Raw genomic sequence first — 24,604 nt, forward strand, 5'->3', positions numbered from 1 at the left:
CCTCCCTTGACCTACATGCCCAGATCTTCCATCAGCGATGCTGTCAGGCAGCCACAGACGGCATGCAAGAGCAATCCCACCTCCGATATGCGGCCGGTCTATCTGGCACCCGTTCGCTCCCTGCTTTCTCCTAATGTGTGCCTTTTCCAGATACCATCCATAATAAAATAAGATCTTAAAGCAAACGTGTTGCTTCATTTACATTATAAGGGTTAATGGGTTTAAATATTTGATTTCACTAGCATTCTCTTCATCCTAAGTGTTTCGCAGCAGGCAGGCAGGCAGAAAGATCCGTGTCTCAACTGTGGAAATAAACTGAATATTTAGTCCTCATCAAAATGTTGCCTGCATATGGATAGAACTAAATGTACAAAATCACATGGCGCAATGTTTCTCATGGAAATGAGTTCATGATATATCATCTTAACACTATACCCAGTGCTATACAATATTTACACTTGTGCATGTGCCATTCCTAAGTGGCCTTTATTATTTTTGTTAAAGGATTTTTTCCAAGTTGATTATGCATGTATCCATGACTAATCTTATAATCTACAGAAACCTCTGCCCACTCTCTCAATGAGCTCTGTTCATCTCCCACATTATCCTCTATCCAACCAACACCTACACCCCTTGAATTTGGACTTTAGTATTCTCCAAACATAACCGCAAAGGATTAACATTGACACTTGTGTAAAACACAAATTCTCCTATATAAAAGTCAAATGTTTATTATGTTGTCTATTGCCCCGAAAATAGACAGTAAATTAACATGCACACAATATCTTGGCATTTCCATTCATGTAGTGAATAAATGTATTTCTAAGGTTTGTGTAGGCTAGCCTAAGTGAGAAAAAAAGACAAAGTATAGTTGACTCTTGATGATTTATGGCGACATGTAAAATTGACTTTCGCTATTGTTTATCTCAATGATGTCGCAGTGAATGCAAGCTGCGATCAAAGGCCAAATAAAGCTTGGAATATTAGTGTATGTGACAGATGTGCTGCGGGGGGAGATACTAGGGGGTCAGATGAAGTGTGGTGGATCATCCACTGTGGATGATCTATATGGTGGATCATCCAATACAGCTAACCCATTTTAATACATTTCAGGCCTACCTTCCCTATGCGGACATCTGCGATATGGAAAGGCCACATAAGAAAGTCTTAAGGGAAATCATTTCAATCCTCCCCACTCGCTTCAAAACTTAGAGCAAGACAACTTTAAAAGTCTTCCTTATTCTGTTGCCATTTACTAGTTGCTTACACAGTTCTCCAAATAGGCAAAGCAAGGTTGCTTCAAGCTGTTTGCCCTTCCCAATTAGAGGTTAGTGTGCAAATGGCAGAGGTAGTATAAGTAAACGCCAAAATGTATCCAAACTATATCATTTAGTTTTGAGTGTAATAAAAAACAGCTTGGATGTTGGGGGTGGTAACGAAAACTTCAGATAGCTATTTTAAAAAGCCCCAGCAACACACACGATGACAAAGGGTAGAACAATACTCAGACATATGACATACTGCTCTATTGTAATCACTTTTAGTGTACTGGAGAATAGTTGGCGACCTACTCCACCAGTAGAACTCAAAGTAACGCATTTAACTCTTTATAGAGCACTGATTTTAATTAATTGGTTGCCATTGACGGCTCTAAACGTATAAACGATTTTGAGTCCAGTGAAAGAGCATTCACAGACAGTCTTCCTAGTTGTATTTATTGAAATATTGTCACATTTGTATGCAATTAGTAGTAAACATTCTTATTTTAAAAATGATCTTTTAATAATAAAAGGAAAAAACTAAATTTTCTTATGCATTTTCACCCCCTCCCACTTTAAATAGCTAAATTATCTATTGACTAAGCAATTAAAAAAATACATTTTCTTTTAAAATATTTAATTTTAAATTAACTATCAAATGTAATATTTCATTGGAGGCCATCACCAATGTCTATTTCTCTTTATATATATTTTTCATAAAATATATCTTATAAAGATAAAATAGTAATAATAAATACTTTAATTAAAATTGAAACCTGGCATCCTGGTGTCATCACAATGACGTGGACAAGATGTAATGTACATACCAGGTCATTATGAGAGTAAATTTATGAAATGACCAAAAATAGTCACTTGTCTAGCTGCATTAAGGGTTAAAGGCAGGCAACTCTAAATTTAAGTGTCGAATCCCCACAAATTCCCCAAAGTATGCGACATTCTTTCTGAGGGGGCTCAAATCAAGTGCAGATCTCGTCTTATATTGAGAGAATGAGCATGTTGTGGAAGATTTGAACACATGCCCGCTTGTGTTGGCGACTAGTGCAGCGTAAACAAGCAGTCTTCACACATCCATCCTATTGCAGCGCAGTATAACACTAGGACAGTATGCTTTGCTCAAGAACCGGTGTGAAGGTTAGCAATACTTTTGCATAACTCCAATTCGGGTTAGAGGGCATAACCAACATGAACCATGTTGACAGTCAACAGCGCCTTTGACTCAGCGTGTCGATCTCCAAATAACGCCGTTTAAAGAGAATGCGAAGGCCGACGATCGGCTCACTCACCGTGGTTGAACATCGACGAGCGGAGGCGGTTGCGGCTGGACGAGTACTCCATCTCGCTAACTTTCACTTCCACCTTCTCCTCGCCCGACGTCGAACGTCTGTCCTCCCCCGTTTGTTTGTTTCTCTCTGGGATCGAACAGTGTCGGGGAGAGTTTGACAGCCGTCGCGTCCGACCAGACAAACCCGTCCTTGGCTTGTGCGTGCGAAGTTGCTCCGGAGCTCGGCTTCTGCCGGGCGTGTGACGTCACGATTGCCGCAGCTGCGTCGAAATGACAACAATCACACGTGCACAAAATGCGTGAAGAGTCACGTGCACGATCCGCCAAACATTTTGGTTTAGGTTCCTTTTCCGTCGAAAGAGCATCGCCGTCCGTTATTTTGGAAAAAACGATAAAAACTCACGACTTTTGCTGAGCATTTTGTTGAATGGGCTCAAATTCATTGAGTTTTTGGGATGTCTAGCTCAGTGCATTCTCCAACACACCTGCATCCAATAATTAGTGAGCTGGAGTTGATCACCTCTGGTTTAGCCCTTGTGGTCCACTACGTTATTTATAATATACATTAATAAACATTACCATGTAACTAGAGCACGAGGCTTTCGAGCCGCATGCGGCTCCCGGTCAAAATGAATGTGGCTCTTTGCTTCTTACCATATTTTGTATATATTGTGGCTCTTTGCCTGTTTCTCTTATTTTTATTCTCTCTTAAAACACACTCAAATTCAACAGGGTCCATTAAAATCACATAATACATTACATTTCAAAAATATTTTTTGATTTTTTTATACTGCTTTTGGTGTCTGAGAATGTTTTTGTGTAATAAAATATAGTAGTATTTAAAAGACCCAGTACTATAAACCTTCCTTTAGTGAAACGCTACAGTTCAAAAGGCTTTGGATAGTGACACCTTGTGGTAAAAGTGAAGTATGACAACATTTTCTATGGTTTTCTGGGTAACTGCAGTGGCACCACTTGCCCCACTTCCCTTTAAAAACGATTAGCTTCAATTTTATAACCACATCATCACATTTTGTGTCTTTAATATGTAACCATTGAACACAAACTAAGCAACAATTATGAATGAAATCAGACAATTTTCTTCCAGGAGCAACAATTTTATTTTTCAGCCGTGACAAAAAGTAAAAAGAAAAACGGAACACTCGTCGTCTCAAGACTCCGAATATTCACGTTTAGGATTTAAAGTGCAGAATTGTTTTCACAGCTTGTGTAAAAATTAAATAAGACAACAAAAGACTATATTAATAAAATATCAAAAGAGTGAAGCTCAGGAAAATATAAATATGAGAAGACAAGAAGGAAATCTTACCCAAACTGTATCAGCAACAATATTCAGTCCACTGAACTCAAGCTTGCACATTTGATACATAAAAAAAAAGAATAATAATAATCAGGAAATCAGGTCATTTTTCAAGTCGTTGGCAAGGCTAGCTTACAACAAAGGCACAGCATTGATCAGAGGTATTGATCTTTTGCAAAGAAGTGCTGCGGCAACATTCTAATAGATCATCGCATCGTCCTCACTTAGACATCATCAACATGCTCATATGGCTCAAACTGGAATTAAGAGTCACGTTTACACTGGTATCGCAAAACGCGGAATGGATACTACGGAACAAGCAGTTTGGAATAGCCGGCTATATTGTAATCACATGCTTTTTTTTTTACCTTACTGTTACTACTGTGTTGTGGATTGACGACATGGTGAAGCTACACCCAGAAACGACGGCCCTGAGCCAAAGAAGCTGAAAAGTTATGGTCTGGTCAGTGCCAAAGACTATTATTGGTTAGTGTTTTTGCAGACGAGACATCCGACACTCCACACAACATTGTTGACAAAGGACCACTAAGCAAGGCAGCAAGCAGAGCTGGGAAATCACACCCTCAGAGAAGCAGACAGGAAAGGATCCTCAGGAGTTTTCAAACTGGACATGCTCGTTATTAAAAATCGTACACTCAAAAAATGTCACCACAGATGAATTAAGGTGAAAAGGATGTCCAGTTTGACGTTATGAGGATGGCTTTTTCTGTGTGTTGCATTAAAAAAGGCTCAACCAGTGTCTTGCATGGTTAAATCAACCTGAACCAATATTTCCTTAGTAAGTAGCCCAAAGAAGGAAATAAAACAACAACATGGCTTTAACTAGCTATTTGGTTAATATAGTGCAAATGAAAATCTATACAAAAGATTTTAGTGGTTTGAGTATATAAACAGATGCTGTTTTTTTTTAAATTTCTATTAAAATGTTTTTTTAACATCACAATATTCAGGCTTGGAAGGCAGATCATTTATAGCATGTGTACCGTGCAGCTTGTGAGAACATAAAGTTAAAATAAAACCAATTTGAAGTTTACAGCAGATTTTTTTGAATGGCGTGAGTGAAAAATTTATGGAAACGAACATTTCCAAAGCCGTTTGCCATTGTGCACATTACTGCAATGGGCCCAGAATGAAATAGAGATGCGTAAAGACAGTCTAAATTGATATTTACAGACAAAAAGTCCATGTTAGAAGAGTGTGGACATGTACTATTAGCCAGTATTTGGTATCATAAAACGAACAGTAAAGGTATACTGTATTTAGTACATCACTAATGGTTGCAATTCAAAATACGAAGGGTGTATTAATGGCATAATCAACTGCCACAGGACAGAATGGAGATCAAATGGAGGGCAAAGGAGCAAACATTGTCTCTCAAACGCTGACCGCTATGAACTGCAGTGAAAACTTTTCAATCTTCCGAATTTTCAGTCAGGTCGGCCAATAAAAATATGGCAATGATGTAAATACGTAGAGAAAATATGTCTTTACATTTACAATATTTAACACATTTACAAAGTTGCCGTGTATGTACACAATAGCACATGGAAATATTTAAGATGCCACATTACAAGGGAGAGATGCAAAAGACTAAAACATTTTAGCCATAACCAGGTTTATGTGTGTGTGTGTGTGTGTGTGTGTACCTCACAGTTGCCTCAGTGCTACGCAATCAGCATTACAAGTTTTTTTTAGCGACATTATGAATAAGAATGAAACCAAAATGTACATGCCTGCTCTCTAATCAGCTATGGTACAGATATTTTGAAATCCAGCTGGCTTTAGTATGTTTTGTGACAAAGCAGGATGCTCTACATGTACACAAAATAGGGTCCTAAAATTAAAGATTTGTTTTATAACCTTTTTTTGCGGCTTTAGCCACATAAACATACACGCTCACGTGATCTTAGTGACTGCAAATGTAAATCTACATTATACAAGAGCTGAGTTATGACTTGATGGATGCTGATTGCATACGTCATGCTCTACCTAAGCATGATGTGCAGCAGAATTTGCTCTCGCAGTCAAAGACTTTCAACTGCGTTTTGACCAGGTGCGTTCCCCTTGTCAGATTTTGGCTTTCAGATTTCCGCCTTTTCATGTTCTTCCCCTGAGTCTACTTGTTAGGCCTGAGCCAAGCTGCATGTATTACATCTGCGTGAAGCGTGGAGAAGAGTTACAATACAGGACTCTTTCGCCACGGGAAGTAAACCTTCACCTGTCCTGTCCAATGCGCTCCTTTCTTCGACCGGCCTCACTCCGGTTGTTCGGGGTGGATGTGTAGGCCGTTCTCAGGCCTCGTGATGATATTGTTCTCCCAAAAGGCCATGTGAAGCTGCTCCACTTCCGACACGAGAGGGAGACCCATGTCCAAGTGCATCTTTAAGTTCTTCAACCATTCTTCCAGTTTGGAGAAAGCCGGGCTACAGATTTGAAAAGAAAACTCAGTCAAATAGAGTGAACAAAAACTACTTTGGGTTTGTAGTTGACATACCTGTCAACCTCGGCCAATTGCTCTCCTTATTAATCGATAAAATAAAATAAAAAAAAAAAACGTACAAATGCAACTTAAAAGTCTACATTTTTCTCCAAAGTAGACAGGGTGCCCAATCAGTATGCACTAAATAGCATGTGTCAAATTGGCGGCCCGGGGGCCAAATCTGGCCCGCCGCATCATTTTGTGTGGCCCGGGAAAGTAAATCATGAGTGCCGACTTTCTGTTTTAGGATTAAATTAAAATGAAGAATATAAATGTATATAAAATTTCCTGATTTTCCCCCTTTTAAATCAATAATTGTCATTTTTTAATCCATTTTTTCTGTGTTTTTAGTTCAAAAATCATTTTGTAAAATCTAAAAATATATATATAAAAAGCTACAATAAACATTGTTTTAGATCTATAAATAACTGAATATTCAGGGTTTTTAATCCAGTTCTTTTAATCCATGTATTAAAAAATATATCTAAATATTATTATCTAAAATGGTCCGGCCCACGTGAAATCAAGTTGACGTTAAAGCGGCCCGCGAACCAACCCGAGTGTGACACCCTTGCACTAAATTCAAGATTCTGTAGATGTCAGTGTATGACTCTCTCGTTTTTAGGTTGACTGTCCCATTAAATATCTGACCGTTTATCAGCGTCGAGGTCGCAGCACACGGCAGCAATAGGGAAGAATGCCACCGGACAATCAGGCGGACAGTAGTGCTCGAGGAAGCCCGACACGTTCAGTCCGTAGTCCACCGCCCTGGGGAGGTAGTCTGGATCGGCATTCACACGGCCAATGATCTGGAATGCGCGCAAAAACAAGAGTGAGCAGATGAGAAAAAATATCTTGCCCTTTTACAGTTGAGCCCAACGATGTTTTTTTTTCCCAACAGACTGTAGCATTGCATTGCATTTTGGCTGCCTAGCAATAACCCCATGAAGTGCCCTGCTAGAAATATCATATTCTGCAATCTTTGAGCAAGTCATCTGTGCCCGGATTAGTTTAATAGAGTGTGGCCAGGGACAAAACCGCCAGTGGTTAGTTTACAGGTCTTTGGAAATTGCTAAAACATGACCTAATGGATAATAAATAAAATTGGCTACATTTTGAGAGCTTGCTCAGAATATTGGACCCACATTTATCATACAAAAGCAGGTTGATTGCATTAACTGGAAAAGCCGTGGCATGACATGCTTCTTTAAAAATGTGTATTACAAAATGAGTGGAGTTAAGCAAGAAACATTTTTGTCTGAAGGTTTGCCAGAAAAATTAAAAAGTGACATTTCCATTTCTTTATTACGTTATCTTCAGACAGTATTCATTTATTCATTTTCCACACCGCTTATACTCCACAAGAGTTGGTGGGGGTGCTAGAGCCAATCCCAGCCAACTATAGGTGACAGGCGGGGGACACCCTGAATTGGTTGCCAGCCAATCGCAGGGCAGAAGGAGACGTAACAACTATTCTCGCTCACAATCATTACTAGGCAACATTTGGCTTCTTCACTTTGAGCCTTAACAAGTAGAACATTAATGTAAGGGCAATATAGTTTGGCGCACGGTCATCTTTTGAAAAACTTTTAGGTGCGCCTTATAGTGCGGAAAATACGGCATGTATACATTTCATGCACTTTTTTTAACACTAAAAGGACACTCATTTAACTCACTGCTTACCATTTCCATTTTGACTGGGAGAGGTCGAATGAAGGTTTGTTCATTTGCCCATCTCAGTCAAAATGGACATCTAGCACCGTCAATGGCATTGAACATTCTTTGCAGGCAGCCTAGTTTAAATAAATTTGGTGTCTAACGCCATCAATGGCTTTTAACGAGCTGAATACTAAAACTTTCGTCTGAATTGGGGTAATAATCAACATCTATCTCTATTATTATTAATTTTAACTTAACATTGTATTCATAACTATGAAAAATAACAAAAATAATAAAAACACAATATAATGATTAATAGTTAAAAGAGGTTTTTTTTTTACTTTTTTTTTTTTAGATCTAAAAAGAGTTAAAGGTCTCAACTTTTGAACAGCTGTCCCATTTATATCAAAACCCTGTCCTTGAAAGAGTTAAAACCGTTTTTCCTTATCTTAATGCGACCGCCACCCAGTGGTGGAGAATGACTCACCTCACACAGCATAATTCCAAAAGAGAAGATGTCTACTCTCTCGTCATAACTCTTTCCTGAGAAGGCAAAATAAAATAAATTGAGTATGCAGTCTTTATTTCACAATAGTGTTCATGCCAAATTTCCGATTAAAGAGGATTTGTACACTATGCCTAATGTGTATTCTTGCATACATACCGTGAATCATTTCAGGAGCCATCCAGTATGGGTTCCCCACCACAGTGTACCTCTTCCTGCGATCAGGCTTCTTCAAACCTGGCAGGTTCCCTTGCGAAAGATTCTCTTCGAGCTTGTCATCGACCATGAGCCTCGCCAAGCCAAAATCTGCCACTACCACTGTGTTGTTCTTCACAAACACACACAAAAAAACATCCTTTAGTAAATCGTCACAACCATTGAAGAAAACAAACAAAAACTCGGGAGTCATTTGTTCTGCTGAGCAGCTTTTGTAGAGGAAGCTCAGTCTTGTTTTTACAAATGGCTAACCTATTGTGTTGAAAGTGTAAAATAAACATGCAAAAGAGGTCCTACCTCCCGGACAAGACAGTTGTGAGAGTTGAGGTCTCGGTGGATGATGTTCCTGGAATGCAGATACGACTACGAGACAGATAAGAAAACAGTGTTGGGTGGTATTCGAGCAATGTTGACATGGTTGTACTATAACTCACCACCCCAGCAGCTATGTCCTTGGCAAAACTGACACGCTGGTTCCAAGGGTAGTTGCTATCCTGGGAAAGGAAATTCATTGTTAGGTGTCGCAGATGAAGAAATACAAGCACTTTCAATCTCTCCAAAATGCTCTCACCATTTTCTTGATGATTTCCCTCAAGGTTCCTCCCTTTATGTACTCTGCAATGAAGTTGAGTCGCTTGTCTTTGTAGAGGACGCCAATGAATTTGAGGACATTGGGGTGATCCAAGCAACGCATGACCTTGACCTGATTAGAAACCACACAACAATTTTTGGACTCGGGATGAAACAGTGGCAACTTCAGATGTCTTGTTACATAGACTAAGTGCTCTTTTGAAAACTTGGGATTTCTGGTGGGCTTCCCAAACTAATGGACGACCATCTGTGATGTCGACAGTCCTACAAAAGTCACTTCCAACAACGCTTACCCTTGAATAAAACAAATTCTTGTGTTACTGAACTCAACAAAACTGTCAACTAAACTCAGCTTAGTGTTATTGAAGTGGCGGAATGCCCTTTTTTATCAGTATATGGTATCGTTATTTATTCAAAGATGTTAACCTTGTCTGGATTTGGATTTAAAAATAACTACAATATTATTGCAACGAGAATGAGCCTGTTCTTGTTCATACTTAACACGTTTTTTTGTTGCCACTAGGTGACACTAGTCTGTTTCGTCAGAGGAAGAAATCTGACGAAGCTGTATTAGAGCATGCCATTTCCTTCTGTCACCCACATCCGGAGATCATTCTGGGTGGTTACATCCTCTGTTCTTGGCTATAACTCCATCATAATAACACATGGACCTCTTAGAACAACACCTCCTGTCATCACGGCAGCTGGACAACCTCACCAATCACATTTATGGCCATTGCCTCAATAAAAACTCAGTGAATTGCTCCGCCCTTTGTTAAATGACGACACCATTGCTCCATTTGCAACCAGAGGCGAAGACAAACATTTATGGAGGAAAGGGAGGATGTTCACTTTCACTCACCTCTTTCAGGAATGTTCTTTGCGTCTCATCATCAAAGCTGATCAGCTCTTTCATCACCATGACCTCTCCAGTCTCCCTGTGGGTTACCTGGAATCAAGAACAACTGCAATTATTTCTCAGCCAGAGTATGCAACGTGAAATGATTTTTTTAACCCTACATGGGACAATTTGGCCACAAAGAATCCCATCATTTTTATGACTACAAAAGATACCTTCCTTCTGTCAAACTCAGTAAAAGGTGCTACATTTTCAAGTATTTTCTTCATATGTACCTTGATGGCTTGACCGTAGCTGCCTTTTCCTAGCACTTCTCCGTGGATGAGATCAGAGGGACGAAAGATCCGGTGCGTCCGGTTCGAGACGACTCGAAGTGACTCGGAGCGATTGATGTCGTTCTTCGGCGAGATGGGGGACGCGGCTTTGCTGGAGCTTGCCGACTTATCGATGCTGTAGCTCCGCCTGGTAACATTAATTACAGAGCCTTTTATTTCTAAGTTTGTTATTTTAATAAGAGTGCAATAAGAAGTTGGGGCTAATACAAAGGCTGTATTAAAAATTCTCACTTAAAAATTGTGATTTTTAGTAGGCAGGTATTGAGTTGATTCCAATATTTGAAAGTTTGCATTGCTAATGTGGGGCAATAAATTGATAGCTTGTGCTTGTGTGCTTTTCAGGACTCTCAAAGATGTTAAATATTGCATTATTCCTTCCCCACATTAGACGGAGATAGGTTGTTCCCACGGGGGGCTGAATGACAATAATGAGGCAGCCAATTTGGACCATTTGAACACCATTAACCATGGAGTCCTGCACTACTTTCACACAAGCAAGTTAGGTGAATGTTTTTGCCCATGAGGACAAAGGCAACGAGCAGAAATGGGTTTCAGGGTTTGACTCTTGGACTCTTTGATTAAAAGATGACCTGCCCCATTATTCCCAAACTTAAATATGAGCTTTACACCTTTACATTAAGTCATGTAAACTTAGCTGTAAGGTTCATGTAACACTGCTAAAATAATGTCATACCAAAATTGCCAATATCTAGCTAGCTATGAATGGCAATGCTCTAAATAAGAAAGTAAGTTAAATAGATCTTACGTGACAAGTCGTGGTTTCAGGTTACTGATATCTGGGTTAGGTGGTTGGGTGATAGGCAGAATGGGAAAGGCGGAACTAAGCCCCCCGGGGAGCGGTGGGTACAGGGGGCCGTCCACCTGCCCTCCAATCTCGGAAGGGCTGACCCCCCGACTATGAGGGTCGTGTTCGATTGTGAGTTGGAGTCGCCGACTCGTCTCCTGTATGAGCAGGTCGATCTAAGAGAAATAAAAGGTTTCAACCAAAATTGTGGTAATGTGAGGGGAAAACAGTCATGCACTTCCTTTGTTGTTTGTGACATGAATTTTGTTTGTAGGTGCTGTAGTGCATACCTCATCCAGAGGAACATTGTGAATGGGTGTGCCATTGATTTCGAGGATCCTGTCCCCGACATGGATGGAATTCTTCACATCTGGACTGATGCAGTCAGAATCCACCCTGCAGGAAAAGAAAGAAAATGCTTGTTATCTTCATACAATGTTTCCTCTTCGCTCTCTTTCGCCTTGCTAACTGTCTTGTCTTCATTCTGTCATCATTGTCTTTTGGTAAAGACGGCGGACTTGCGACTCACTGAGACACCCGGACTGTGGGTACGAGTTCAGGACTGCAAACTTCGTTGGGGCTGAGCGGCTGGTCGATGGCCACAGAGAAGCCTCTCCCCCGACGGCCATTGGTACCTTCAGCGGAGGCGGGGATCGAGACTAGCGTGACCGTGTGAGGGATCCGCGAGCATGGCGAGTCCGGCAGGGACACGGGGGTGACGATGGTCTCATAGTAACAGTGACCACTGGAAGGAGGGAGAAAATAAATGTTCAGAGATACAGAATTTTCCATCAAGGTTGACTCAATGTTGAAAAAAACAACAACAACAGCATTGACACCTAAATCTTAAATGCACACATCACCAAACTTTTTTATTTTTCAATGTAAATTTGTTTATAAAATAATAAAATGTGGTTTACTGTCTCTCAGCTTTGCAGCAATTTGACAAAACTGGTCTAAGATTTAAAAGAGTTTATATTTGTTCCTTACACCTGTTAAGTTGGCTGCTCCGATAATATAAAACAGTGAAAATAGTGTTTATGTACCAGTACTCATGAACATGTGTAGTTTCTCATTTGAAAACAGTGGGAAAGTTTTTGTAACCTATGATTTACAAAAGCCACGCTCACACAACCACAAAGCAAGCCGACCTTACAACAAGTCCTATTTGACATACATTCCAAAAGCCTGCGAGGCAAATTAAAGATTGGGTCAAACAGCAAACCCGATTACAACCACATCTAAACTGTGTCGAGATGACTCATGCAGAGTGGTTTTGTGTTTCCAAACATCCCAAAGGAGGACCGATACTTCAAAACATTTAGCAACATTTTGAAGTGTTTCTTTCAGATTTTAAAACTTTTTCCAAAGGCTGATTTGCAACTCTTCCTGATTTAAGTGTGATTACATTTTACAGCTCCTGAAAAAAAATCTTATTTAATTTCCCTTTCTTCTGCTGCTTGTAATTTGGGGATTTGGGCACTCTTCAAACGTTTCAAAAACATTTCTTTTCTTTAGTTTGTAACAGCGGTCAGTAAAAATACATTTTGGCGTACTTTACCAGGTGGACCACTAACCACAAAGTGCAGCATTAATACACTCAGCAGTCAAAACATTACAACCACTTTTTATTCTATTTAAAGACAATGCAAGTGTATCCAAATTCTGGGACACATCAGAGGTCACCAGAATTTATTTAAAATGTTCTACTATCTTACCTGATTGCATTTGTACAATCAGAGTTGTGAATGTCTATAAACAGTAGATATTCATATTCTTGTCCAAGGCCTTGATTTGAGGCACAGATGAGATTAAAGGTATCATATCTTACTTTGAGCACATTGAAATGAGCTCTAGAGCAAAAATTTGAACCCGGAACCTCACAGGTTTGAGGCAGACATGCAAACCAAGAAGCCACCGAGCTGCCGTCCGAACAAACACGTGAATACATAAGTCAATGCTCACCAGTAGAGTTTAGATCTCTCCACCAAAGCGTATGTGTCTCCATCACCGATGAATGTCCTGCAGTTAAGACAGGTGAAGCACTCAGGGTGATATTTCTGCTCTCCTGCAACCTGTGATGACCAAAACAGAGAGAAAAAAAGGTAAGATAAACCTTTTTTTTAACACAATAACACAACATGGGGGATAATGAAAGCTATTGTGAGAAATAGGGAAAGGTCTAGTTGATTATATGTATCTTGGTGCCAGATCTCTTACTGGGAGAGAATTGAGTTAGGGCCAAAAACAGAACCAGCCGTTGGGACATTAAGCAATGTGCTCGCTCTGTAGATTTCATTTGTTCATGCAAATTAAATTCGCTAAGAACATAATTCAGAAACTATCAAAAGATGGCATTTGAATCCGGGTTTAAAATGACATATTCCGGCTTTGCTTGTATCACTGATTTATAAGTGGAGGTCAAAATCACAAATCCATATTGACACTTTTGAAAAAGTCCCAGGGAATTTTCTTCTGTCTAAGCGAAACTGTATTCTATACGTAGACAATACATCAGTTTGGCTTTTACTTTCACTTTTCCTTTCGTACGAGTGACAAAGAAACACTGTAACTTAAGTCTAAAACACATTCATTCATGAGGTGTATTAAAAAAATAAATAAATAAGGACAGGAATTCTCTTGACAATGATTTGGGGAATTGACAATGGACTAAGTGATTCATTTTCATGGGTAAAAATCCTTTTGTGTTTGCGTTAGATGGTAGACAATATGATAGAGATGCTGCTTTCTTACACATCTTTGCCTTCAATAATGCTAAAAGGCTTTTTTAATAACACCTCTCTTCATGAAATAACATAATGGAGAAACCAGAGACAAAGAGGAAGAAATATGGGCAGCATCATTGCAAGTAGAATCAATTTAATCAATGTCCAAAGCCACATGCTTCCTGCCCCACCCTCCTGGGGGAGCAGCACTGACAACAGAAACACACAAATGGCAATGGAGCAATACTCGGTTAGTCGATAGTAGTCTGGAGGTCAAATCTAGACTAAAATATAACTATAAAATAACTATGAGAAATAAGATTAACATTATCTGTCAGCCTACTGGTAATTTATGTCATTATGGATATTATGAAAGCCCAGGTCTAAGACTAAAGGAGCACACTATGAACAAAGAGTCGGAAACATTAAATATGGGGAACTAATAAAAAAAACTGCAGTCAGGATAATCCTGGACAATGAGCATGATACACTCATAAATAATAAATGGATCAATTCTAAAACGTTTTTGTTTGTGTTATATTTTTTTACCTGTCAAGAAGATAATCTAGCAACCTTTCATTTAATAGACTGTTCCATGAGAATGAGTTTGTTTCATTGAAATTGTATTATTTTGTCTTTGGGAACTGACAGCACAAATAGAGAGAAAATAAAGATATTTAAAACTGAGGTTCAGCACTTAATTTACGTATGACGCTTATGTTAAATCCCCAAGTGGCTCTTATTGGTAATTAAAAACCAACTAAAAACATGACACCATAAAAACCTGGCACATTTTGGCTAAATATTAACAAGTGTGGCCTAAATGGAAAAAAATGCTGTTCACATCCAGCATGAGAATGCCAGATCTGAAATGGACATTTCTCCCTTTAAAGAAATATGTTAATGAATAAATAAAATGTTTCAAAAAAAAAAAAAAGCGAAACACAGAAATACTATATAGGAGGGAAAAATGAACGAACATTTATCTAGTGGTGTCTGGTAGTCAATTAGTTTAACAAATGCCCTACATTTGCAGAAACTTGTTTTGAAGTTCCTCTTTTGTTTTTACCATCCATAGGGGGAAAAATTCAAATAAAATCAGTGATGAAAAGGTAAGATTTTAGGCATTATCATATTCATGAATGTAACACGAATATAGTGTCTGTATTGTGATGGGTCATGTGTGTTTGTGCAGCCAAATTGGAAACAGGAAGAAGAAAGGACAGCTGGATGGGGATGAAAAAGGGCATGTGGCTTGGTATAATATGACACCACCGCTGCCATTTGCTTGAACACACATACACTAAAAGCACGTATGACAGATGACAGCTGCTGTTGTTATGGTTTAGGAAACACATCCGCCCAAGGTGGCAATTAGAAATGAGGAAGATATGAGTAGAATGAAGCTGTTATAAACTTCCAAATAAAAGCCTTTAGTACCCTTGTGATGAGTCGACCATGTGATTGTTGCAAGTCAGAGGACAGATTCGGCGAACATCACATGTATTAAAAAAAAAAAAACATTAAATTTTTACTAAATGAGATAGTTAATGTCTGTGGTCAGGATGATGCTGTATTTTATCAACTGGCAATGATCTCATCATTCATCATGGTTTGGAGTGTCTGAGTACGTACTTCGGTCTGAAAACCATGAGGCAAGGCCTCATGTGTCTCATCTACACAACAACAAACTGTGACCAAACGTGTCCCCGGGGGGATTTCGGAACTATTTTGTGGGTTCTAGGGAAAGGTTCTTATTTTGCAAATAATCGTCTTGTACGACTTTAGGTCACAGGACGTTGTGATGTGATTGAGTGTCTTGTTTGTTACAAAGGCAACATTTCCAGGCACTCATAAGGCACCACATCTTTAATCAATTCATTCATTCTCCGTACCGCTTATCCTGACAATGACACAAACAACCATTCACGCTCACAATCATACTTAGGAACAATTTAACTTTTCAACCAGCCTGTCATACATCATTTGGGATGAGAAGACCCATGCAGGCACCGGGACAACATGCAAACTGCACATAGGAAGGTTGGAACCCACTGGGAATTGAACCCTCGATCTCAGAACTGGGAGGCAAACAGGCTAACCACTCATTCGTGGTCTGCCGATAGACAAAATTTGGAAATCTATATACCAGTCTGACCTGTCCTAAATGAAAAATGTTGGTCCTGGAATATTAAGAGATTCTTTTCGCCACCATTGTTGGCATTAAGTGATTTCTCGTTGTTAACAAACTTCGTGCTGAGGTCAAACATTTGTAGCCTGAAAAAAAATCTATAAAAAATATACTGCAGATTGTAACAGTAAATGAACTATTAATTATGTTTCAATTCAATAATATCTTGTAAAGGGTATCAGACATGAAGTTATGAACAAGATGACCTTATCTGGAGTTGCTGTCCATTAGCTGCAGACAATATTGTTGAATATGGGAGACAACAACCTCATATATCAGTGGACACAATGTTTCTTGATGTGTTTATTAAGTGAAAGCAGATCTGGTTTCACTTCACAATTCGCTGTAATTAGACTTGACATCTATAGCCAAACAAAAGTCCAAAACTAAACTAAACAGAAACAATCTATTTGTGGGCCAGCAGCTACAATAAAGTCATAATATCCACAGCAAGGCCAAAACAACACCCAAGTATTCTTCCCTGGGATAGATAAGAGTTTAGTCGAGTTTGACAAAACCATTTCCTACATAAAAACCCTGAATATAACGAAGACCAGGCCTTTAAATAAAAGGCAATGTGGGACTTTCGAGCTACATTATTCAGGTAAATACAATTAGGGTGAAGGCCAGAGAGAAGACAGTAGTCTACACAGATGCTCAGAATGAAATCATCTTCTGCCCAAGCTGTATAGCAGCAAGATGCATTCATGCCGGGTCTTAAAACGACTCAGGAAATATATTTAGCCTATTCCGATACACGGTACACATCACACATTACCCCCTCGCATGGTAGAGATGCCGGTTAAGCATGACAACTCAAGAATACTCGTACAATCAGGACATTCATTGGTTCTAAAAATAGCGCCATAGCTCATCAGTTTTACATGAAAAAGCCTTAAGCGCCTCTCAAAGAGGACAGCTTTATACACAGCATTAAAGTGGCCCACATTTATACGACACACATTCGGCCGCTACGCACAAGCGGCTTCAAATTGAGAAGGCAGAAAAGATGGAGGAAAGTGCACGCAGAAGCCGGCAGTTTCCGTCAAGCACTTGCCGTCTCCCGCCGCCGTGGCGTAACCCTTGCACATCGTCAGCATCAGCACCGGGACTCCCACTCACCTTCTTTTCTCTTTTCCACAGCCTGAGACAGCAGAAGCTCCAGAGAAACAAGTCTCCCACCATGTCAGCCACCCAAAGCCGGCGTCCCAGTGGCTTTCTAGTGCATTCTAATTGGAAGAGTCAGCCACAGTGCACAAGACTTCCACACGAGCAGGCGGCGATCAGAAAGCTGAAGCTGCACTGGGAGGGCGGGAGGCGAGTGAGCGAGCGAGCAACCCCACGCCTCTGCAGCTGAGCTCATTCCTCCTGTCTGCCCTCCCCCATCAGCCTCCCCATCCCTCGCCTACTTTAGCCATGACCTCATCGCTTCCTGTTTGGTCCCGCCTCCCCTTGCACACGCGCCGGCTGGGTATCACCCCCACACATACGCACTAGTGTGATCAGCAAATGTCTATTCTTACTTTCCAATCTCCCACTTCGGCAAATTTTGACCACAACAGAATGAGTCATGTGTTGAAATGTAAAACAAACATTATTTGGTATCATCACAACCAAATTCTGAGACGAGTTTGCTGAATCTGACAGAAAAATTATCTGTCTTACAATACTATTGTTGAAATCTCCCTGTAATTTAAACACCAAAATGACAGAGATGAGGGCTCTCTTTTGTCGATACCTCCCCCAAAAAGACAGCTGTCCTAAAAATGGAGGATTTAAAAATATTAACAAATACTATTGGGTCCCATTGACATTGAATCTCTGCTTATTGACTTCCATTGATTCTCAGAAACACAAATACAGTTTTACTAGGCCTTAGATAAAAAAATGTTTTATGACTGATTTCGATTGGACCAATTTAATATTCCATTTTTAGACCACTCCCCCAAAAGATGGCCTTGACTATTTTGACAAAAAATATCTCACAATTTCCCTAAAATTATCCGGAAGCGTCACAGAAAACCCCTGAAAACACCATTAGAGCAAAGCTCCCCCCAATGTCTCCAGAAATCGCATGTTCCAGTTACAGATATTAAAAATGACCATATAATAATGTTAAATAATGTTGGTATACAATCGTCTGCAATATGTAACACAACGATTATCTCAAACTAAGCCTTAAATAAGATGTTATTCATTTAAAGGGCTAAATTTGACATCTAAGTCTCAGGGTTTCTGACATTTTATGACCTCTAATGGTCAAAAACGTAGAACGTATAACATTATGCCATTAAACACGTCTACTACTTATCAAGTCACATTGACTGTATTAATATAGCCCTTGACTCAATGGCTGTCACCGGTCTAAGTCGAAATGGATCCGACGTATTTCAAGATTTTTACGCATTAAAATGTTGAACATAACAATTTTCTGTTTGATTGCATCCACCCACTTTTCACGTGTCCTGTTCTCTTTAAGGCCCGGTAAAAGTGCACATTTTCGTATTCAGTTTGCTAATTATTGCCGTCACATACAACACAGAACTTCCACATTTCGTGTTCTTCCTTCTAACCCAATTGCAGAATCCAAAGTGGATGGCCGACATTTTTTTCTTTGTTTAGAGCAACACATGCTAGAATAGCAAGACATCGAAAATGGCAGCACACTTGAGGAAGTGTGGTGAGGTCAGGTTTTAAAAAAAAAAACATCATTGTCAATGACAGTTAATCAAAAAATGATGACATTTCTCATTTGAGGCACCCACAACTTACTGAATTTAAAAATATAAAGCCTAAAGAACCATTAAGAATTAGCACAAGAAAAGTAACAATCCTTTTCCCTCAAATAAAAAAGACCAGAAGGAATTAATGAAAGGATTGAAGAAAGAAGCAAACAAAAAGTCAATGTTGATGGACTTTTCTAATGCTGTCATCAGGCATGTGATAGACAACGTGTGCGATCAGTTAATCCTATTATCACTGTCCTTCCTCTCTCGTCCAATCTCTATCATGCTGCTGTGTCACTCCTACGCCAGATCAGCGTCTCACCACTTGTCCTTGTCGTCTGAGAACGCTGTCCCCGCCCTCTTGTTATAAACGTAAGCTCAAGGCTATCTGAGTGGTGAGGTATTAATAGACAGGCGGTCAGTGACTGCAGAGCCACGTGGACGCTGACAATTTATAGATAAATTACTGTTAATGATGTGGGAAGAATTGTTGCTGCACCAGAAAAATAGAAACATATACAAATGAAGCAATGATCCATTAAAAAAATGTGCTTGGGGAAAAAAAAATCAACCCCAAAAGCACTTGAAAAACACTGAAAAGCGACAACAAGAAGTTTTCATGGGTTGTTCCCCCAATAGAGCAAACATAGGAATATGAAAAAAATCATATTTGAAAAAAAAATGTGTTTGTGGGGATTACAGAAAAATATGGTAAATAAGGAGGGGACCTCTTTAATGTAAATAACTTTTAAATGCAGGGAAAACGGCCTTTACGTCTAATATAATAATGCAGTAATCAAGGTTACATTTGAGAAGTGATAGTAATCCGCCAAAAGGGAGGATTTTGTTTTACAGATGATCGTCACTAACGCCTTAAAAAAGGGGAAATGAGTCAAGGGCTAAATCTATCTATATTGATAGCATGCTGCTTTGAAACAAGGGGAATAGTGTCTGTATTGTTGCCGTGTAAGTTTGTCTTATCTACTGAGATGGATTTTTCTATCGTTATGTTGAACCAGGCATGGTTATGTTGAGGGGATTTTAGTATTTGGTGAGTCTATGAAAAATTGCTGAAACTTTCTTGTACACATTCAGTCATAGGGTGCTAGTGACGAAGGATTATGGCATAACACTTATTATTATTTACTTTTGTTATTCATTTTATAACCATAAGGTTTCATTTTGTTTTGGTATTGCAAATAGTTTAAAGGGATTTTTAAACATCATCATTGCATTCATTTGCTGTTGAACTGGTCATTTTAAGTATAATTTTTCACCTCAATTTTGCAAACAACTTTCATCCTGCAGAATTTACACTTTTTCGCCATTGATTCCTGGAGGTATTCATTAAAAGAACAAGTAGATTAATTTATAAAGTCTTCATTCCCATATTCCATATCGGTGTTTGATATTATTATATTTGGTACCATTTATTTCACGAGGACAAGAATTAGGTAGTAACTAAAATAAGAACCTATCTTTAATTGATTCTAACAGCACAGTATTTAATACATTTTGCTAACTAAATATTGATCAGTAGCTCTATTAAGAATGAGACCACCAAGGGCTTTCTCTGTTTACCTATATTCATAACATAACATAACCAAACTTCAGTGGCAGCAGTATTTCTCAACAAGGAAGAACAGATATTGTACTTCCTCATGTTTGTAGGCACTAGAAAAACATTCCATGAAACACAAGCCCACCTCACTCACGCCCACATAAGGTTAATAGTTTCATTTCACATTTGGGACTTTCCACTGGTTAAGTGTAAGAGTGGTGTTTCCATGATATAGGCGTGCATGATGTGTTTGGTGGTATGCTAACCACAATTTGCAAAGTGAAATTAAAAGTACAAAACGAATAGTTTATTCTTAAAAAGGCTACAACACTGTCTCAAAAATACTCATTCAAATGCATGCATGTTTGTTGTTTGCAGACAGTCTTCGAAAGTCATTCAAATTTCACCAGTCCCTTATCTCATGTTATTTACATAATTTAGCATTTTTCCCCCCTCATCCTTGAATGATTGCTGACACACAAACACACACATGCACATAGTCCCACGTGCAGACACAAGCCCATTTTAGAGCAAAACAACGAGTGGAAAGAAAGTACGTGATGTGTTGTGGACTCCATGTGATTCGGATTTTCGTTTACTAGAAAAATCTTGTGACTTTAGATTTCCCACTGCACTCTTTGGGGATTTCTTAAAAAGAGAAGTAAAAGAAATCTCCAAAGGAAAGCAACATGGTTTAAAAGAAACAGCACCAAATAATGAAATGGAAGTGACCAGGGTGGAAGTCATTACTCAACTATACTAAAAAAAAACACAAAGGAGTGGACATAATTCATCCCCATCAATCAATGCGTTAGAACAAGGGTGTCAGACTCGGGTTGGTTCGCGGGCCGCATTAACGTCACCTCGATTTGATGTGGGCCGGACCATTTTAGATATAATATTTAGATATTTTTCTTATAAATGGATTGAAAGAACTGGATCAAAAGCCCTGAATATTCCGTTTTTTTATATATCTAAAAAAGTGTTTATTTGAGCTTTTTTTCTTAGTAAGGGAAAATCTCTTAATCATTATGTTCCATATTAAAGTGGAAAACAGAAAATATTTTTATATATTTTTAGATTGTACAAAATGATTTTTTAACTAAAAACACAGAAAAAAATGGATTAAAAATTGAAATTATTGATTTGAAAGGGGGAAAATCAGGAAATAAAATTTACATCTATAATCTTCATTTTAATTTGATCCTAAAACAGAAAGTCGGCACCCATGATTTACTTTCTTGGGCCGCAAAAAATGATGCGGCGGGCCAGATCTGGCCCCCGGGCCGCCACTTTGACACATGTGCGTTAGAAAGACCGTGGCACAGCATTTTTTTGTTTAGTTTTACAAATTGCAGCTTTGCAGATTTGTCGACTCAAATAAAACAAAGACAAAGAGCAGAGTGAGGGTGGGACAGGATATACAGTAACTCAATTAGTAAAGTGACAGTTTCAGTTCAGCACATACACCCTCAGGAAAGGTAAAAAAAACACGAGTTGTATCTGACAAGTGAGTTAGTGCTTTCTCTAGCCACCGGCGTGGAAAGCCAACAGTTTGCTTCGTACATACATAAATCAGGTGAGGCCAAATTTTCTTATTGTATTGCTGTTTGTGGGCAATTAGATTAGATTACTTTATTCATCCCGTATTCGGGAAATTTCATTGTCACAGTAGCAAGAGGGTGAGAATACAGACACAGGAAAATACATTTTCGACATAAATAAACAGGCAATTAATAAATAAATAAACAAATATGTGTGGTAAGCAGTGATCATCTCAATAGACTACAGAAATAGTGAACTACTGGTATTACCCCGATAATTGTTAATGAATGTATTATCTTGGATAAAAAAGTCTTACTCTTAATGAAAAGGCCTTTATCTCAAATGAATGATAAGTATCTATCAAAGCCATATGTCCGCAGACAAAGTTAGTCAGGCCCTGGCAGATTTATTTGCAAGACAACCAAAGCCTGATTAAAAAGTCTAATAAGAGCCACTCTCAATTATACTTGGTTTTATTACTCAAGTCTACAGCTGTAAATTATGGGACTTGTCTAAAGATGGGGCAAGACGATCCATTGTAATTTTGCTGATCAAAGTCATGACTGGTGCAGTGGCTCAATTTGTTATTATCATATGAATGAGGTTACTTTCATTATTAGATAAGAAATGCAATTTTGTAACGACATTGCATGCTTTGTGGAGACTTAAGACTTGTCTTATTGGAAGCAGAGTGGAACAAAAGTTGGAAAATAAAAGGAACTCACTCCCATCAATACATCAGCGGAATGTTTTACTTGAGTTGAGAAGTCTGTTTAAACACGACCAAATAAATATATATTTACAACTGAATAGATTAACATCATTGCTCCTCAATCAGACAAAATATGTACCCTATTTTTCGGACAATAATTTGCACTGGCGAATAAGTCGCATTTTTAGGAGGCCAATTTGTTATCTTATCAGAAAACGAGAACAAACACGTTAAAAAATTAATATTAAAATGGAGGACAACAGACTAAATAGCTTTACGTTGCGCAACAGAAAATCATTGAGAAGCAATGCAATAAACCAATATATCCAATCTATTAAAATAGTGCAGCTTATAGTCCATAAAATACGGTAGTGAATATTGATTTGACATATTACATTACACTAAACTTGAGAAAAAGGCATTTTCGTAAGTGTTTACCTTTCTGTTTCTGTGATATTTAAACATTACGTTTTTATTAATATACTGTGTTGTATTATTATAATTATTCTTACAGTATAAATGCAGAATGTTTAAACAGTATTCATCATACAAGAAGTAAAGTCCATGTGTAGGCTCATATATTCTCGGATGCACGTCCTAGATACTCTACTCAGTCAATGCATTTTAAGAAAAGCAATATGCCAGAGAAGGACACAAGAGGACGAGTGATGGCCCCTTATCGACTTAAGACTCTGCAATGTTACATTATTGAGATTGCACAGCAGAGGACACACTCAGGAAATGTGTCAAGGAAGATACTGTATTTCATGTCCAGTGAATCTAACCAGCTTTATTCCAACCATCAATTTTCGAAGAAAACACTTACGAGCATGTATACACACAAATATAAATCATATACTAAATGAAAAAAACGTATTTGCATAATGCCTATTTTTCCTGTAAGTTAATGCTGTAAACTAGGTGACATTCACAGAATGCAAATTATTCTTATATCCTTCCTTATTAAACGCAGACAGAAAATTGACCATAGTTAGGAAATATAACCTTCATACTTATTGAAGCTCTTTTAATATCATCTACCATCAGCTGTCAGGCTCTTTAACAAAACAAATGGCTTTATGTTAAGACCAACCATATGTATACATGTACATCTGTGTATGTATGTGTATGTGTATATATATATATATGTATATATGTATATATATATATGTATATATACATATTTATATATATATGTATACATATATTTATATATATACACATATATATACATATATATACATATATATATACACACATATATATGTATAATTCAGCAACAAGCTTATTTATTTGTTTATTTGTTTATATATTTATTAATTTATTAACTTGCTTATTACCCATCTATTTATGTCTAAAATGCCTTTCCTGTATCTGCATTCCCACCCTCTTGCTACTGTGACACTAAAATTTCCCGAAAACGGGATAAATAAAGTTATCCCATCCAATCCAAGGCTGACACCTGTATTTTTCAGTCCAGTAAACTAAAATAGGATTCATTTTTCAGAGATGATAAGAAAACTTTTTTTTCTTTAGCCTGCTAAATTGTACAGCTTCAAAAAACCATACATACAAACCAAAACCCTGGAGTCAAGAAAAGATGAGCGTTAAGTAAGTTAATCCTCTTACCATAATGAGGCCAGTGGTGATAAGGTCATTGCAGCCGTGGCAGAGCTCCCCAAACTTGGCCCAGTAGTCATTTTCGCAGAAGAGCCGTCCATCTTTTTCATAACAGTGGGACAGCGAGCTGCTGCACTCACAGCATCTAAAAAAGTATCGAAAAAAAAAAC

General features: G+C 38.4%; 1 protein-coding gene and 1 long non-coding RNA gene across 2 annotated transcripts in view; both read right to left on the minus strand.

The window, feature by feature from the left end:
* Positions 1-1,833: 1,833 nt before the first annotated feature.
* On the minus strand, positions 1,834-3,077 carry LOC144083150 (uncharacterized). Its single transcript, XR_013303485.1, has 2 exons — positions 2,966-3,077; positions 1,834-2,822 (listed from the first exon to the last, which is right to left on the minus strand). It is a non-coding gene; the product is annotated as an uncharacterized LOC144083150 (long non-coding RNA).
* Positions 3,078-4,856: 1,779 nt separating this feature from the next.
* limk1a (LIM domain kinase 1a) overlaps positions 4,857-24,604 on the minus strand; it is a 34,048-nt gene continuing 14,300 nt past the window's right edge. The window contains exons 3-16 of the mRNA XM_077611823.1: positions 24,444-24,579; positions 13,319-13,428; positions 11,883-12,098; positions 11,644-11,749; positions 11,315-11,529; positions 10,489-10,675; positions 10,217-10,303; positions 9,335-9,466; positions 9,198-9,257; positions 9,061-9,126; positions 8,707-8,875; positions 8,530-8,585; positions 7,035-7,192; positions 4,857-6,327 (exon numbers count right to left, since the gene is read on the minus strand). Of these exons, the coding sequence (XP_077467949.1) occupies positions 6,159-6,327; positions 7,035-7,192; positions 8,530-8,585; positions 8,707-8,875; positions 9,061-9,126; positions 9,198-9,257; positions 9,335-9,466; positions 10,217-10,303; positions 10,489-10,675; positions 11,315-11,529; positions 11,644-11,749; positions 11,883-12,098; positions 13,319-13,428; positions 24,444-24,579 (1,867 nt within the window). The 3' untranslated portion in view covers positions 4,857-6,158. The remainder of the gene's footprint in view (positions 6,328-7,034; positions 7,193-8,529; positions 8,586-8,706; positions 8,876-9,060; positions 9,127-9,197; positions 9,258-9,334; positions 9,467-10,216; positions 10,304-10,488; positions 10,676-11,314; positions 11,530-11,643; positions 11,750-11,882; positions 12,099-13,318; positions 13,429-24,443; positions 24,580-24,604) is intronic.

This window comes from Stigmatopora argus, chromosome 10 (assembly GCF_051989625.1).
Source record: "Stigmatopora argus isolate UIUO_Sarg chromosome 10, RoL_Sarg_1.0, whole genome shotgun sequence".
Lineage (NCBI taxonomy): Eukaryota > Metazoa > Chordata > Actinopteri > Syngnathiformes > Syngnathidae > Stigmatopora > Stigmatopora argus.